This window comes from Morus notabilis, unplaced genomic scaffold (genome assembly GCF_000414095.1).
Source record: "Morus notabilis unplaced genomic scaffold, ASM41409v2 Scaffold286, whole genome shotgun sequence".
Lineage (NCBI taxonomy): Eukaryota > Viridiplantae > Streptophyta > Magnoliopsida > Rosales > Moraceae > Morus > Morus notabilis.
In genome coordinates this window covers 49,514-66,959 of record NW_010365008.1, presented here as the reverse complement: position 1 = coordinate 66,959, position 17,446 = coordinate 49,514, and the positions used below count along the sequence as shown (strand labels likewise).

Here is a 17,446-nt window from a genome sequence, read left to right as displayed (position 1 = left end):
TATTGGACGAGCTCACAAGTTGTTCTATGAATGTATACATATATAAGACCATCTCTCTAATATAAATGTCAATTTAATGTTATAGTTATCACTAAAAGGTAAAGAAAATAACATATTTCATTTGCTGCATGATACGATTTCAAATGTTATATCTACTTTTGTTAAAGAAAAACCTTTAATATTTAAATGATTTTGGGGAAACAATGTTTTGTAATAACTAAAATTAAAAGTAATTAATACATAAAACAATGGAAATCAAATGTTAAAATTTGACATTTGTTGTACTTGGTGTTATAACATTTATAGATTTACCAAATTTTTTGACATTAAACTAGAAAATGATTTTTTCTACTCAAATAAAAAAATTTAGCAATTGGTATATCAATTTTACAATACATCTCCAATGTCCTACTCGATATATATATATATATATATATATAATGCATGAAAAAAAAAGTGATAAACTCGATCTCATTCTCTGCCTCTTCGGACGTGTCTTCCCTCCTTGCCTTTTATGGTTAACCATCTATTAAAAACAATTAATCTGCCTTTTTCAAACGAGAATTAGTGTCATTCTTAAATGAGAAATATTGTGGTTTTCTAAGCATGTGCTTATACTCCACCTTGCCATTGCTATTATCGATGTCAAGATATATAGGTGCCAAAACTTAATTAAAAAGAAGGGAAATATTGAGTACATTTTTAATTGGAAATGGGAGGAATAAATTTGGGCCCGTTCATTTCGCTGATTCGAGTTTAGAATTTGAGTTTTGTTACAGTAAAAAGCTCTCAGAAACAGTCACATCTAACTTTTTTGCTACAGTAAAAAGCTCTCACACAAAATCACATCTCAACTCGAATTACAAACTCGAATCAGCGAAGTGAACGAGTTATTTTAACCATTTTTCCTACCATCATCACACGTGTACACGATACACTACTATCACATATATATACGCACTGTTCCTCCCAAACCCTCGGGAATGGTTCCTTGCATGTCATCATGCTTAGGAACTATTCATCACTTGTATGATTTGCACTTAATTTCAGAACAAGGAGAAAGTATATATAAAAGAAACTTTTAAATATTTCTCGATAATCTATTCTCTAAAAATAATAAGTGTTTTGACCTATCATATATTAGGTGCTAATTAAACTTTCTACTACACTTGCCTTTTTTCCATCACAACATGATCTTTTCCCCAAAAAAAAAAAAGAAAAGATTTTTTTTAAATAAAAAAAAATGTTAAACTACAACTTTAGACGTAAGAGACGAAAAGCAAAAGACCATTTCAGTTTAAATAAAGACATTAAGAGAGCATTTCACTTTATATAAGGTCATTAGAAGCAGGAAAGCAAAGTAAATATTCAACTGTACCATAAGGACACATATGTAAAAAAAATGTTGAATTTATCCTTAGAATGTAGTTTAAATTTTTATCTTTTATTCTTGAGTAATACTTGAGTAATATAGTTATTTGACCAAAAATAAAATTAATCAAGAATAAGAGAAAAAAATCCAGACGCGTACACTTTAAAGAATATTTGTCTCATTCTCTGATGTAAAAACTATTATATTTGCTTCATTGGTGGTAATTAGTTAAAACAAACGTTTTAATTTAGCAATTTGCATCCTATTGTGTTTCTCGCGGAGTGCAAGTAGATATGAATTTACCTGCTTTTTTCTTTTTCAAGTTTTGTAAAAATGGTTAATTAAGTTAAGAACACTGCCACATCACAATTGATTCATGAATATTAATATCTCAAAAGAAAACCATGAGATAACAACAAGAAGTAGCTTTACGGTCGAAAAATGCAAGTCAAGGATTTTTACTTTTATTGTTTTTATTTTCCAGTAGATATATAAGTGATATACTTAAACAAACTCTGCATGCAACTGCTTTTCTATTTATTTTTCTACATGTAATCAGAAATTTATATTCTGATCTCATAAAAAAGATACGTACAGAAGCATTTATCATCATTCTACGTTCAACATGAGAAAGAAACATCAGTTTTTCTTCCAAGTTTTTCATATTTGAGAAAGAATGTTGGCCATGGTCGGACGAGGCCTGCACTTAGCCTGCAACGGATGGGCCTTAGGCATGGTGAGTCCAGGGCCTTCAGTCATGTCCACCAACTCCTTGCCAACCCTTTCCCACTCAAAACACTGAATCAGTAAGCCCAAAGTCAGCTCAACAATTCTGACTGCCAAGTTTTCACCTGGACAGCCTCTTCTCCCAGACCCAAAAGGCATTAACTTATACCCATCTCTCATCCCCTCCTCCATATCTTTAAACCTCTCTGGCTTGAAAGTTGTGGGATCGTCCCAAAGTTTAGGGTCTCGTTGCATGGCCCATAAATTCACAAATAACATAGTGCCACGTGGTATGTTGAACCCACTCACCTTGCACTCATCCGACGACTCATGGGGTACCAGTAATGTGCCAGCTGGATACAACCGGAGGGTCTCTTTCAGAATGCAATGAAGATAAGGAAGGTTCTTCAAATCAGATTCTTCCACAAGGCGTTCATTTCCTACGCAATTTTCCAACTCTATATGCGCCTTTTTCAAAACTTCTGGATGGTTAAGTAGAAGAGACATTGCCCACTCCATGGTCCCACTTGAGGTATCAATTCCTGCGGCTAACAAAACCTGTGCATATGCATGAATTACAGAAAAAAGAGGAGAGCTTCAGTTTACAATTTGAATTATAATAATTGGTTACACTGGATATAGCTAATATATGGTAAAGGCACGGAATTTCTTAAATTATTACCTAAAACTTTTCTACTGAAGAATTATTACATAAAGTTTCAGTTGATAGGAAATGTAAATGTGTACGGTGTAAGTTTGGGCCGCCCGGCCAAGCCCGGACCTGAGCCCGGACCTGACGGCCAAAGGAGACATTTTGGGCCAATAAAGTCTTAAAAAAGAGAGGGTCAACTCAGCCCAATTCTAAGTTTAAAAAATTTAAAGCTAACCAATATTTTATAAAGTATTTAAAAAATCTTTAAATAGATGTTCGGGCCGGCCCGACTCTAAGCCTAAAAAATTTAGGGTCGAGCCCGAACCAATAATAACAGGCATCGAATCAGCATTTAGCTTGACCTAAACTTATAACTTTGACACCAATACTACATGTTCTGTCAGCTTTATATATGTGTAAGTGGTCTTTTAGCCACGTTACAGATAATTGGATATCAAATAATAGAAACAAGTATGAAAATTCGATGATGTAAATAAAATTTCAAAAAACAAAATGAATTTTTTATTTTGGAAGCCTCTAAAGTAAGATCTCTTAAAAAAATCACTAGGGGAACACACTATTTTAATTATTGGATTAAACTTTCAACAGTTAAGTCTGTATTAAAAATTTACAATCTACCTCATAAAACTGTTTATTCTGCATATCTAATTGTTGGAAAAATAATATAGCAGTCAAAACAGAGTATTCCACTAATAAATTTATTTAAGGCATCTCATTGCAGAGAAAACTATTTTTTATTACTTAAAGTATTTTAATAATTAATACATAAAAGAGCATGATCTATGTATCTTATGTAAATAAGTAAATACAATATTTCTAGAGCAACACGAAAATTCCCAAAGAAATAAGTCTGAGCAGATATTTTACTTCAAATTATATATGATAATTAAGGACTTACCGCCATGAGGCCTCTGATAATCTCATCCTTATAGAACTCGGGCTCCGATTCCTGAAGTGACAACAAAACTTCAATCATCGTCTTATTTTTATCTTCTTGCAGTGAACAACTTCCACAATTACTCGTTGCCCTTTTCCTGTGCTCCTCTATCAAATTCTGCATGAATCCATCTCTATCTCTCTGCAATTCAATCAAACTCTTTTCATACTCTTTTCCTCCGAAACACCTCATCAACGGAACAAAATCACTCACGCTCGTCGTCGCACCCAACGAAAAGGTTTTCCTCACGATCTCCCTAAACCTCCTGGCCTCCTCAACCTCCGCCAGACTTTCTCCGTAGTACCGCTTGCCGGCGATCATCCTCATCATCACATTCAGCGTCAGCTCGAAGAGCAGAGATTTCATCTCCACCGTCTGATCCGGCCGCGACCGCAGGAGCCGGCGAACGAGGGAGCGGACCTCGTCGGCGCGTATGTGGGACAGCATCTGAAGGCGGTGGGAGGAGAGGATCTCGAGGCTGGATATGCGGCGGAGGCTTCGCCAGTGGTCACCGTACGGGGCCCACGAGAGGCTGGTGAAGTTGTAGCCCAGGTGTTTGCCGGCAAGCAGACGAGGGCGATTCGCGAAGACGACGTCGTTTGCGGTCAAACATTCTTCTGCCGCCGTAGGGGAAGTAACGATGAGGACGGGGCGGGCGCCGAACTGGAGGAGGAGAACCGGACCGTATCGGTTTGAAATTTTGGAGAGAGTTCGGTAGAGGGGCTTCTTGAATAGGTATAGATGGCCGATTATTGGGAGGGCCGGGAAAGGGCTTGGTGGGAGGTTTCTGATTTTGTTGAGGAAGTGATTTGTGAAGAGATAAAGAACTATACAGAGCAGGAAGTAGAGGAAGTAGAGGAACATGGTGGACAAGATGGTTTTTTTTTTTTAATCCCTCTCTTTATAGATCTATATGCAAGTATTTTTAATTTCTGGCTTCTTAATATGGTTAAGTTATTATTGATCTGGTCATTTCTTTGAAAATAATGGAAGATTAGGTATTACTTTTAGTTTGAAAAGAAATGTGAGGAATTGGCGTGTGCAAAAGTCAATTAGTCATATTTTCAAGTGGAAAAATCAAATGGGAAATGGAAGCACAAAAGCGGTCTCGTGATCGTGAAGGCATATTGGAAGTGAGAGGAATCGCTCCCGAAATTGGGACAGGTACTTGTCCATTTAAAGGGTTGCTTTCTATTTAAGAGTTTTATCCATTTTTAACGATTATATTAGTTATTCATTAAATATAAAATTATGAGTGGCTATCCATCAAACATAAAACTTTAATAATGTAATAAGAGTTTAATTTTATTAATTGTTAATTTTATTTTTTAATCTACTACCCAATTCGTTACTTATTCATGAATAAAAATTGGGCAAACTATACTAAAACCCCATGTGTTTTATCAAAATAATAAAGACACCTGACCAAAACAAATAACATCAACACCCATTCTCATTAACTCTGTTAAGTTTGGTTATGAAATGACAAGAATACCCTAATTAATTCCAGCCATAGATCTAATTATACTCAATCTCAGCCCTCCATGTTTTAAATTAGAGTACCCATTAAAGAAAAGCATGGCTAGAGAGGAGAAGCACCTACATCAGAATGAGAGCAAAAAAAAAAAAAACCACCTCCGCAAATCGTCCACGCCACCAACTCCGGCGCGAAGCCGCCACGCCGTCGCAGCCCACGCAATCCGTCGCGACGTCCATCGCTTCCCACCCAAGCTCCTTGTCGCTTTGTACTCCGGCATTTGCCCGAGGCGCTCCACCCTTGACCCCCTCCCATCGGCATGACACAACCCCATTACCCACCAGACCCACGGGCGACGATGCTGGGCTCTTTACAGATCTGCTTTGATCTGCTCCTTGGAATCGAGAATGGGCGAGGCACAGAGACGACCTTGGACTGTTCAGATCTACTCTGAGTTGAAGATGAGGATTGATATTTCTTTATCGTTATATGGGTTTTGCCAGCCATGCTTTTCCATAGGGAAAAGAGTTGAGAAATGCATGAGATTTTGTAAATGAGTAGTGTTTCACTAAGAGAAAGAGGGGAAGGCCGGAGAAATTAATTTAGTTGATGATTGTGTTGGAATTTCAATTAGTTTCACTTGAGAGGAAGAAAGGAGGGTGTTTGGGTTGCTTACACATGTAATTAATTTTAGGAATCAAAGATAAGAATAGTTTTTCTATTCCATTTTTTTTCAATTGCCATTCCACCGTTACTGCCAAAGGCACCATTACTAGTATAAGCACCAACTTTCTAATTCATCAATTATATGTAGTCTAATAATATTTGCTTATTATTAAGAAGTTTTGAAAAATAAAACAAAGAAGAAACTTTTTCTTATTACTATAGTGCAAATATAATTGGCTTAATAAGGGTTAAAACGCCATTTCAAACACTATGCATAATTATAAACATCGTCTGAGCTATGAACGGGCATTCTTAGGGATTGTTCTTTTTACATTTTTAAGTTACGGTGATTTGAGTGATAATCTTAAGTTGAGTTTGAATTATAACTTAAGTTAAAGTTATAATTTGAGTTTGTATGTGTATGTACACATTTAAGTTATAATTTGAATTGAGAATCTTTTTGAGTTTGTGTTTGAATGAGTCAAAACTTAAATTTATATTTAGATAGTATTTTAATAAAAACTCAATGGTGATGAAAATTTTTAATAGAGTATATGAATGAGGTTTTATTTGTCTTTTCGTTGTGAATGCATAGAAAAAAATCATCTCAATCAGAATTAAAATGAAAAAGTTATGACATTTTTAAAAATAGAAAAAATATTATTCATTAACTTGAGTTTGAATTTATAAACTCAAGTTGAAGGGGAAACTTTAAACTAGAATTTAGCCCCAAACTCGAGTTCAAACTCAAATTTTATAAAAGAACATGAATTTGAATAAAATTGTAACTCAAATTCAAACTTTTTCTGAGTTTCATTGCAAAAGAACAACCCCTTAATATTTCAAGAAATTAACAGTCAAATATATATCAACATTAAAGGTCAACTAACCAATGATAAACTAACAGAAGAAGTGTTTCTGTAATTTTTTTGAAAAGTCATCGGGTTTTGACGTTATTTGTTTTGGTCAATGGGGTGTTACTGTTATTTTGATCAAACACAGAGTGTCAGTGTAAATTGTCTAAAAAAATTAGGAGACGTTTGTTTCCTATATTCGTCACTGATTATGAATTATGATTCATGGTTCTCTACAGTATTTTCTCTCATAAAAAATACACGTAAAACGAGAATAATTTTGAATCATGATTATGAATACATAACTAAACGTCCACTTAATAAGACTTTGGCACTTTCACTTGCTCAAATTAACGCTAGCCAAATCGAACCCAGTTGCGTCAATGCGGAACGGGTTACTTCATTAGTTAGTATAGGAGATTTAGCCTGATACCAAGGCAAGAATTGATCCAACACCTTATAACTATAAACACCAAAAATCATTCCCTCACAAAAATATAATAGCAATTGTCGAGGTGGCCAAAGTTCTGCCAATTAAGATCATACACACACACACTCTCTCTCTCTCTCCTCTACTTGGTTCCCTAGCCTATACGAGAAGAAACTTACCCAGAATTCTGTGTGTACAAATGGATATGAATTTACATGCCCTTTTCGTGTCGTTGTATCTCGAAGCAAATTAATAAGTGCAGAAGTGTTTGTGTGTGTGTGTATATACACATATATTTTTTTATCTAGAAGCAAATAGACTGATCAACAGGTCATGCTCATACATACATGAGCTAATTAATCAATATTTGCACAGAAGACGACATCCGTGACTAGGTTACCAATTCGGCAGTTGATGCATGACATCCATAATATTCTTCTAGTATATTTATCCATTGTCCAATATGAAATTTTGGACAACAATATATCTTTCATAATAAAAAAGTATAGAAAATACAGTAACCTGAAATGTAGTGAAGAAGTGAAGAAGAAAGTCCAACTCACTGCAAACTGGATGAGTTTTGTTAGTACCGGTTTAGTCTTCTAGCGGATTCGATGTTAAATTTGTTGTTAAAAATTGATTCAACAAATGAATATAGAACTCGAAATAAAAAATAGGCATAGAAAAACCAGTATCGCGGTTCGATGCCACCTACATCCGTGGGGCTACACCCAAATGATGAATAATACACTAAGTCTCAACGATTATAAACACAAATCAGACTTATACAAATAAAGACTCCGTCTTTAAATTTGTCGCCGCCGGGAAGAATCTACTTAATGACCTTGTTCAGCGAGCACCACTCGTCTTCAAAACTGAATTTTCCCCTAAAAACCCAAATTCCTTCTCCTGAATGAATATAAAAAATAAATGCTCACAAAATGATTTGACTCTTTGTAATTTTGAGGCTCCAAAGGCCCGTCGAGATTATTGTAAGACTCCAAATCTATAGCCGAATAATCTAGTTGTTAAAGATCTTCAATGCAATCCACTGTCAACAATCTACTGCAAATTCTGTTGCAACAAGTACCGCAATAGAGCTGTCAAAACTGATCCGAATGTTAATCACGCTGATTCTTGAAATATTTCCATGTAAAAATCCACGAACCTGGATATATTCTTATAAAGCTTTGATGACTCGTTTAGCCTAGCAAAATCTCATCCACAAATCATTTATTCCATCAAATTCGAACTCACCAAAAGGGACCAAAAGTTGACTTTTACCAAATCAAATCAAATCACTACAAGAATAATCACTTTAAGAGACCAAACTTTTTGATACCAAAAAATTTTTGGTAGCAGAAAACACACTTTTTGCTACTAAACTTTGGTAGCTGAAAGTATCAAGGCTTTAGTTACCAAATTTGATAGTAAAAATAACACAATCCGCTACCAAATATAATTTGGTAACAAATAATATGACGGAAAATGAAATTTGGTTCCTGACAATAGCTTTTTGCTACCAAACTAATATTTGGTAACAAAAGCATAAGATTCTGCCACCAAAAATTTGGTAGCAAAATATGACTTTTTTGCTACCAAACATGTTTTGGTAACAAAAAGTTGGCGGGAAGCAAAATTTTTTCCCACCCGAGGTATTTGCTACCGAATTATTTTTGGTAGCAAAACATATAACATTTGCTATCAAGAGTTGGAAGCAAAATATAACTATTTGCCACCAAAATTTGGTAGCGAAAAATCAAGTTTTTACTACAAAAAACATAATTTTTTGCTACCAAATTTTGGTAGCAGAAAATATGATTCTGCTACCAAATTCTTATTTTGGTGACAAAAAGGCGTTCTTTGCTACCAAAAATTGTGTTTGGTAACAAATCATATGAAAACATTAATATTTACATTCAGGTCGGCTAATATTACATCATTTTGTTATTGAAATATTTCTTGTTTGGTTACCACTTGATACATCTTTCAGTGTTAATCCGTTCTCTATGATTGCTATGTCTTATTATGTTTCAGGCTCCCATTCTTGTATTCTTGTCTTGTGTTGTGTTAGTTATGGTTCTTCATAAACTTGAAGAAAAATTAAAAATTAGAAAATGCTAGTTAAGAGAAGACCTATCCAGAGCCAAGAGATTTTTGAGGTTGTCCTATTTATGTTAAAAAATTGGATTGGTCAGAGTAGGACTAGGATTCCTTTGTCTTACATGTTTAGGCCATTTTATTTGGTAGTGTGATTTAAAACACCTTTATAGCTTGATATAGTAGTTATCTAGATTTGATACATTCCCAACTTTACTTTGTGCCGATGGATGCTCAATGATTGATCGAAGAATGGTAAGATTTTTTGAAAAGCTTGAAAATGAAGTTCAGGAAAACAAACGTCGTATGTCGGATATGGAAATTCTAATAAAACAATAACAGGAGCTTATTCAAAAGTTACTTCAACAGATAAATCTGTCATCAGATCATCTTGAACCTTTCGTCCCAAGAAGAGAAGATCCTCCACCACCGCCACCACCGGCCTCAGTTTGTTAGAGCGTTTAATTTTTGTAATATTAAGATTTTACTAGTACAATATTTGCATAAGTGTTTGAGTTTGCTTAAGTATGACTATTTTAGTATTTTGTTTGGATTCTAATATGTATTGAAATATTTAGAGATTTTTAAATTAATATTTGGTATTTTTTTTATATATTTTTTTTCAAAAAATACAAGTATATAAATCTCTCAATTTTTATACTAAATATTTGGTTCCTAAATCTCATGACTTTTGCTACCAAATACTTTTTGTTACTAAATATTTAGTGACTGAATCGCTTACTTTTTGCTACCAAATATATTTTGCTATCAAAATTTTAGTAGCATAAAGCTCATACTTTTTGCTACCAAATATATTTTGCTATTAAAATTTTGGTAGCAGAAAGCTCACACTTTTTGCTACCGAAATTTTTGGTCTCCGAATATCATACATTTTATTACCAAATACATTTTGTTACCAAAAAGTTTTTTGCTAACAAAAACTATTTGCTACCAAAATTTTGATAACTAATACTTTCTGCTATTCACTTTCTACCACCAAAATTTTTTGGTAACAAAAAATTCAAATTCTTGTAGTGAATATGGCTGATTTTTAACAGTTTTTAAATAACCAGAAACTTCCCAAAATAAGATCCTAACTGAAAATCAATCTTCAATCAAATCAATCACCAAAACATGCCCAAAACAATGCCAACACATAAAATTGATCGAATCAGAAAATGGCAACTATCAAACCGAAATCCCAACAAGTTTAAATATCATTTTTACTATTTACAAATAGTAACTTTTAAGATTGAAACACTAATTACCTATGATCTACCGTTTAAGCATAAAAGTCCACAAGAATTGAATATCAGTAACATCTGCACATTCTTCACCAATTGTCACGAACACAAAGCCCGGTCAATTCATTGGCTATTACTTCATATTCGATAAAGGACATTCGCCATAATTGGACGTGGTCGGCACTTAGCTTGTAACGAATTAGCCTTGCACAAGCTGATTCCTAACTTTTCTGTCATGTCTATCTTCTCGCTCCCCACTTCCCACTCAAAACACTGAATTAGTGATGCCAAAGTTAGTCCTAGCATACGCATGGCTAAATTCTCACTAGGACAACCCCTCCTCCCGGACCCAAAAGGCATGTATTTGAATCCATCTCTCATCACCCCTTCACTTTGTTTAAACCTCTTCGGCTTAAATCTGGTTGGCTCGTCCCATAGCTTCGGATCTTGTTGTATGGCCCATAAATTAATCAATAGTATGGTGCCACGTGGTATGCGAAAACCGCCTACTGTGCACTCTTCTGATGATTCATGCGGTATCAACGGACCGGCAGGATACAACCGCGTTGTCTCTTTTATAATACAATGAAGATATGAAAGTTTAGGCAAATCAGACTCATTAACTAGGCGATCATGTCCTACGCAATGATCCAATTCATTTTGTGCCTCTTTCAGAACTTCTGGGTTGGTCAGCAATAAGGACATTGCCCACTCCATGGTTCCAGCTGAAGAATCTGTTCCTGAGGTAATTAAAGTCTGCATATAGTCAAAGTGAAAATTATATTTTAGTAGCTTTTCATTTTTTAATTTATTTATAATAATTCTTTTGGTTTATTATCATGCTTGGAGACCATATTGTTTGAAGAAAAGAGAAAAAATACTTGAAGCTATGCTAGTATTGAGCTCCATAACTAACAAAAAAAATGAATCCATTATGGGTCTTAACTACTCAATACATTACGAGATATTACTAAGAGTACATGCGGGACAATAAATGATCCCGGTCCATGCTTTCGTCTCCCAGCAAGCTAGAGAAAATTGCATAATTTACTCTTAAGAATGCATAACTCTAGACTTTTACTTTTTATTCTTGATAAATACCTTTATTAGTATAATTATTTGACTAAAAATATTATGAATCAAGAATAAAGAGTAAAAATTCTAGTCTATACACTTTCAAGAGATATTTGTTAAGATTACTCGAGCATCTGACTACAAGTCACAGCATGCCCAAGCCAATATTCGGCAGGCCCACTAAGAGGCACAATTACAGTCTCATTACAGACGAGGGAAATCAATCCCTAAATGATGGGAGAGGGTCCTAATAAGTCATCCTCTTACCGTCATGCTACCACTCCGGTGGTGAAAGCATTACATATTTAGCTATAAACCACACTTTTTTTTTTCAATTTCAATTTCGCTAAATTTCTAGTTATACTTCTAAACTTTTATATGTTACAAGATGTTTGTGTGTGTGTGTTTTTTCTGAAATATATGTATTGGCTGGACACGTGTGTATTCACATTAAAAAAAAAAAAAAAAAAAGCTTGGTAGGTTTTATTTATATATGAACTATACCTGCATGAGTCCTCTGATAATGTCATCCGAATAAGACTCAGGATCCGATTCTTGCAGATACAATAAAACGTCAATCATGCATTTCGTCTTCATCTCTTCAGAGATTGAACTTCCGTGGCTTGTCAATATTTTCCTCCTCTCTTCAATAAGGCTTTGCATGAAACTCACTCTCTTTTTCTGCAGCTCAATCAAACTCTTCACATCCCCTCCACTAAAAATCCATTTCGGTAACGGCAAAAAATCACCAATATTCGACGTTCCGCCCAAAAGATTTCCATCAGTCACGATCTTATGAACTTTCTTGGCTTCCTCAATATCTTCAACGCTCTCACCATAGTAACGCTTGGCAGCGACCATTCTCAGCATGTTGTTCAGCATCAGCTCGAGAAATAGCGGCTTCATTTCCACCGCCTGATTCTGATCAGAGCGCAGGAGCTGTCGGATCAGCGAGCGAACCTCATCGGCGCGTATGTGGGAGAGCATTTGGACGCGATGCGAGGACAGAATTTCGAGGGTTGCTATTCGGCGGAGGTTTCTCCAGTGGTCCCCGTAGGAGGCGTACGTGAGGTTTGTGTAGTTGTTTCCGAGGTGTTTCCCAGCGAGTAAATGAGGACGGTTGGCGAAGATGATGTCGTTTTTTGTTAGGCATTCCTCGGCCGCAGATGGAGAGGAGACGAGGAGGACCGGTCGAGAGCCGAACTGGAGGAAAAGTATAGGACCGTACCGGTCGGATAGTTTGGAGAGACATCGATGGAGGGGGTTTTTGAAAAGGTAGAGATGGCCTATTATGGGAAGGACGGGAAAAGGGCTTTGTGGTAGGTTTTGGATCTTGTTGAGAAAGTGTTTGGTCATGGCATATAGGACTAGAAAGTACAACAAGTAGAGGAACATGGTGAGATCAACTGAGAAATTAAGAGTATATACTTTTTTGTTTTCTATGGAAGTAGATGCTAATCTCTAATATCTCTGGATTTCAACTGATCGATTGTTAATTAGTGAAGGACTTATCTAAGGATCTCACTGTTTAAATAGATTTCTTGGGAAGGAGCCGTGTGAAATTGGAAAACTATAAGAATTTGTAGTGAAAAGTGAGTTATATTATACAAGTGCGTAGAACAAAGCTTGTCATAAATTAATTGATGTGTTAAGAATTTGTAGATAATCAACCTAGCACTTAACGTAGCCTGGGTTTCTCCGCATCCAAAGCTTACAAGCTAATACTGACAATGCGACAAGATGTCCTGGACTTGGCTTGGCTGCTTGTGAAGGATTATTTGGAAACATCGTTCCTTTGTATTGTTTGGGGCGTTTTTGGGGTCATTTAGTTCGTTAAGTCGAGTTTTTAATTTGAGTTAAAATGTGATTTTATATGAAAGCTTGTTATTAATAAAAAAAGTTAGATGTGACTGTTTTTTAAAATTTTTTACTGTAATAAAATTCAAATTTTAAACTCGAATTAGTAAAATAAACAAAGACTTACTATGTTTTTAGATGAGGTGTTCAAGGCGCATCTGGTTAATTATTTATTCTAACAGATTCTTACGATGTGCCTTGGGAGTTGAGAAATGATTGGAGGAAAACCATTTCTTTAACTAATTATAAAAAGCTAAAGTCTGATGATTATCGTTAATTAAGAACGAATGCCCAACACGTGGCCTGCATTTTGCCACTTGTGTGCAATTTGATCATAGTTGCAAGAAGTACTGAATTATTTTCTCTTCTTTTTTTTTTTTTTAAAGACCCAAGAAGTATTAAGTTTATATTATGTGAAAGATATTTAAAAGTGGTTGGCTTGTTGCTAGTGGATGATGTGTGGCTGAAATATCAAACGTCATGTTTCCTAAAACACATAAATATGCTAGGGCTGAAGTATATTCCCTTTAAGGCTTGACTCCAATTTTCATAACTTCCTCTAGTTTTTGAAAGCGGCAACAATTTAGAGAATTTAATGAGTCCTCAACAGCTCAAGCATACCTATCATATGTTCTTATTAGAAACCAAATTCTGCACCATTTCAGCATAACGTTGAATTAAAAATTGAAAAAAAAAAAAAAAGAAGAGAGAGTGTGACAAACAAGAAAACTGAAGTTGAATTTCATACTACAAGTTGTACACAAATGATTGAGGGTGAAAAATATGAGCAATGACAAAGGGACCAAAAGCGTTCTCTGAACTTGTTGAGTAACAAGCAGACGCACAAAATCCAAAAGATAGTCCTTCAAAGTTCTCTTGGATCTATTTCCTCTAAGAGTTAGATTCATGGAAAGGCAGAATTTCTGCATACTCTACTGCTGGCAAGATATGCATATTTTCCGAACTAAGTTACTGATTCCTAGTCGGCTTGATCCAAGAAAGAAAATTTATGTAGCATATGTTCAATTAGGTTGAGGACTCGGCCGAAAATGTTAAATGATACTCTTTTGCCACAGGTATTACCATCTTCCCTTTCCAAAGGTCAAAAAGCAAAACTTGCTCCCAAAGATATCAAGTGTACAAACTCACAAGCTCAAGTGTTATATCTCTATGGGTTAAACAATCTTCTTACTTTGTGGATGAGCCTTCGACATATCGGACACACCTTGCTCTCCTCGTTCATGATCCTGTCATGAAGAAAAGAAAAGAAGAGAAAAAAAACTCATTCTAGTTTTCTTTTTCGTTTTGCCCAAATATTGTTGAACTGTAACGCAACATTTTTTAGTCTTTCAAGTATTTACCTGTGGGCACAATCGTAGCAGGTCGCGCAGTGACCGCAAGGAACGAAAAAACAGTTGCGCTGATCATCATAACAAATCACACATACGTCATAAAGATCCTCTGAAGAGCTACTAGAGTCTCTAGAGTCTTCATCTTCTCCATGATTAGTTGTTCCATATGAACAACCATCTTTCTTCTCGAGCAGTATAGGATGAGTCTCGGTAATTTCTTGTACCGCGGTCTGTTCTACATAGCTTTCAGGCACACTATCACAGGCTCCAAGGTACTTCAGCATTAGAAATATAAAAAGCACAATAAGACCTGCAAATTACACTTAAGTTAGGCAAAAGATGCTGTTGAGAGGTTCAGAACATGGAAAACATAGGTTTTTCTCAAACGTTTGTACCTAAAATCGCTATATATGCTACGACACGAGCCACGAAAGAGAGTTCGAGGTACCAATCATCAAGATTACCCTGCAAATTAGTTTATTTGGTTAGGTTTGGACAATATGTTGAACAAGCTTTTGAGAGAATTTTCTTGGGATTAGCCTTACGTTGTTTGGTGTGGTTAAGATGACATAGTGAGTACGAGGGAATAGAAGTCTAAGCTGGCACGAACCTTTGTTGTAGAACAATTGTTCTTGGCTTTGGTAATATCATACTTCTTTGATGAAACATTCACATTAAGCATCGTGATTACGCTTCTCGAATTCGAGTTTATGATCTCAAGGCGATACCTGTCATCTTCCTCAATGGCGTACTCAACTTCCGTACCTGATTAGACAATCAAGTAATATTGGAAGCATTCAAATATAAAATATCCGCAAGTAAAGTTGCTTCATAACTCCTTGTGCCGTTCCAAGAAATGAAATAGGACGACGAGCCATTGAAATTTGCGTCTCTCTCTTAGCTTCTTGTTGCTAATTTACCTTTGATTGGTTCATTAAGCGTGAGGAGGTTGAGTGTGGTTCTCAATTTCGGCAGCAATATTTCGTATTTTTGTTCTCCTATAGAAACAAACAAACATTTGTTAATGGTTAACAATGGGCGATAGATTCTAATTCAGATGGATTAAACACCAAAAGGAGAATTTTTTTTTTTTTAAAAAAAAAAAAGAAGAAAATTCTCAAAAATTGAAATCACCTTTAACTACAACTGCTTCAAGTTGATTCAGAGTACTACTCTGAGCTTCTAATCTCAAGTTTATCTGCGAACCTCTATTTAACCACAAGGAAAATCTCTGCAAAAGAAAATCTCAATCTTTCTAGACATAAACGTAGACAATAACATGTTTCTAGACATGAACATATAGTTGTTTTTCTTTCGTTTTCCGTTTGTTACCTTACGACTGTACGGTCCGATAATCAAGTAGCTAGACACGCTCCAATTTGTTTCAATGCTCAACTCAGGCTTTTCAGAGGAAGAAAAAAGAAAAGCTCTGTTTTTATCCTCATCTCGCAGTTGAACTTTTTCCACAAAAACAGAGCTCGCTTTCACCAGCCGTGAGGAGCTCGGTCCAAGCACCATTCGACAATCCCCGTAATAACCATATCGCACAATAACAAAACAAAAAAACCAAAAAAAAAAAAAAAAAAAAAAAAAAAGGCTTTGTATAAGATTGAAATGTCGGCAAAAGAGAAACCGTCAAAGCAACTGAAAAAATACATGCCACAAATCCAAAGGGTCAGAGGAGTTAGAATGCGAGCCCAAGAGTCTTGCCACTGGTGAGCACGGCTGGGAAGGGTCCAAACCGGTCGATGCATGGCTCGTTGTGACGAGGAAACAAAGAAGGAAAAATAATGTGAAATTTGCAAAAGCTACTGGCCTCTTGGGAATATATAAAGACTGGTAGGTCTACTGAGCCGCAGTGTTTGCTCTCCAGTCTTCCTCGGTTTCACCTAACTGTATTCATTGTGATTGGCGGGTAATTGAATGGAGAGGTTTTTGAACGTTAGGTGATTTTTTTATGTAAAAAAAATAAAAAAATAAAAATAATAATAATAATTTCTATCTACTACTACTAATTATAATAATAATAATAATAATAATATTATTATTATTATTGTTATTATTATGGAAAAATTTATGGTAGCGCTAGTATTTTCCCCTACCCTCAGGGTGCATTATCATGGCCATTGATTTTTACTCGTGCGGTCCAAAACGATAAAGAAACGCTAAATTAAAGTAAGACCGTGTACAACTGATCATACTCTCTCTTTTTTATTAAAACAACTCTATATATTTTATAAAATATCAAATTTTTACCCAAATAAATCTCAGCCAATAATTTAATAAAACTTTTAATCTTATCCATTGATTCAAAAACATGTTCAAACCCTAACACTATTATCCTAACACTTTGAGGAGCTCCTTCTTAAACGGGGTGATTTAGGAAAATTCATTTAAAAGTTCTTCTCTTTAGTTTCATACCTTTAAAAGTTACAAGTTTTGGTGTATATCCTTGGGTTTAATGAATTTGATTGAGTGTCCAAAAATACCCTTTTCTCTAAAATAATAAACATTAAAAGAAAAGAGAGCAGAAAATTTTTTTGAAAAAAAAAAGAAGCATCATCTTCTCGTTCAAGAAATAAAGAAGGAAAGGGGGGAGATTCTCATTTTTCATCTTATATACACTAGAGAGATTACTACCCACACAAGTCAGTTTTTGATCAACTAAGCATCCAAATATGGTG

At 35.2% G+C, this 17,446-nt stretch overlaps 2 protein-coding genes across 2 annotated transcripts; both read right to left on the bottom strand.

Moving 5' to 3' along the window:
• Positions 1-1,877: 1,877 nt before the first annotated feature.
• Positions 1,878-4,754, bottom strand: LOC21393549 (cytochrome P450 81E8). The gene is made up of 2 exons (XM_024171601.1): positions 3,670-4,754; positions 1,878-2,656 (listed from the first exon to the last, which is right to left on the bottom strand). Exons 1-2 carry the CDS (start codon positions 4,570-4,572, stop codon positions 2,033-2,035), a joined length of 1,527 nt encoding a protein of 508 aa, XP_024027369.1. The 5' UTR covers positions 4,573-4,754; the 3' UTR covers positions 1,878-2,032.
• A 5,863-nt stretch (positions 4,755-10,617) lies between these two features.
• On the bottom strand, positions 10,618-12,948 carry LOC21393548 (cytochrome P450 81E8). The gene is made up of 2 exons (XM_024171609.1): positions 12,058-12,948; positions 10,618-11,235 (listed from the first exon to the last, which is right to left on the bottom strand). The coding sequence occupies exons 1-2, from the start codon at positions 12,946-12,948 to the stop codon at positions 10,618-10,620; spliced, it is 1,509 nt and encodes a 502-aa protein (XP_024027377.1).
• Positions 12,949-17,446: the final 4,498 nt, after the last annotated feature.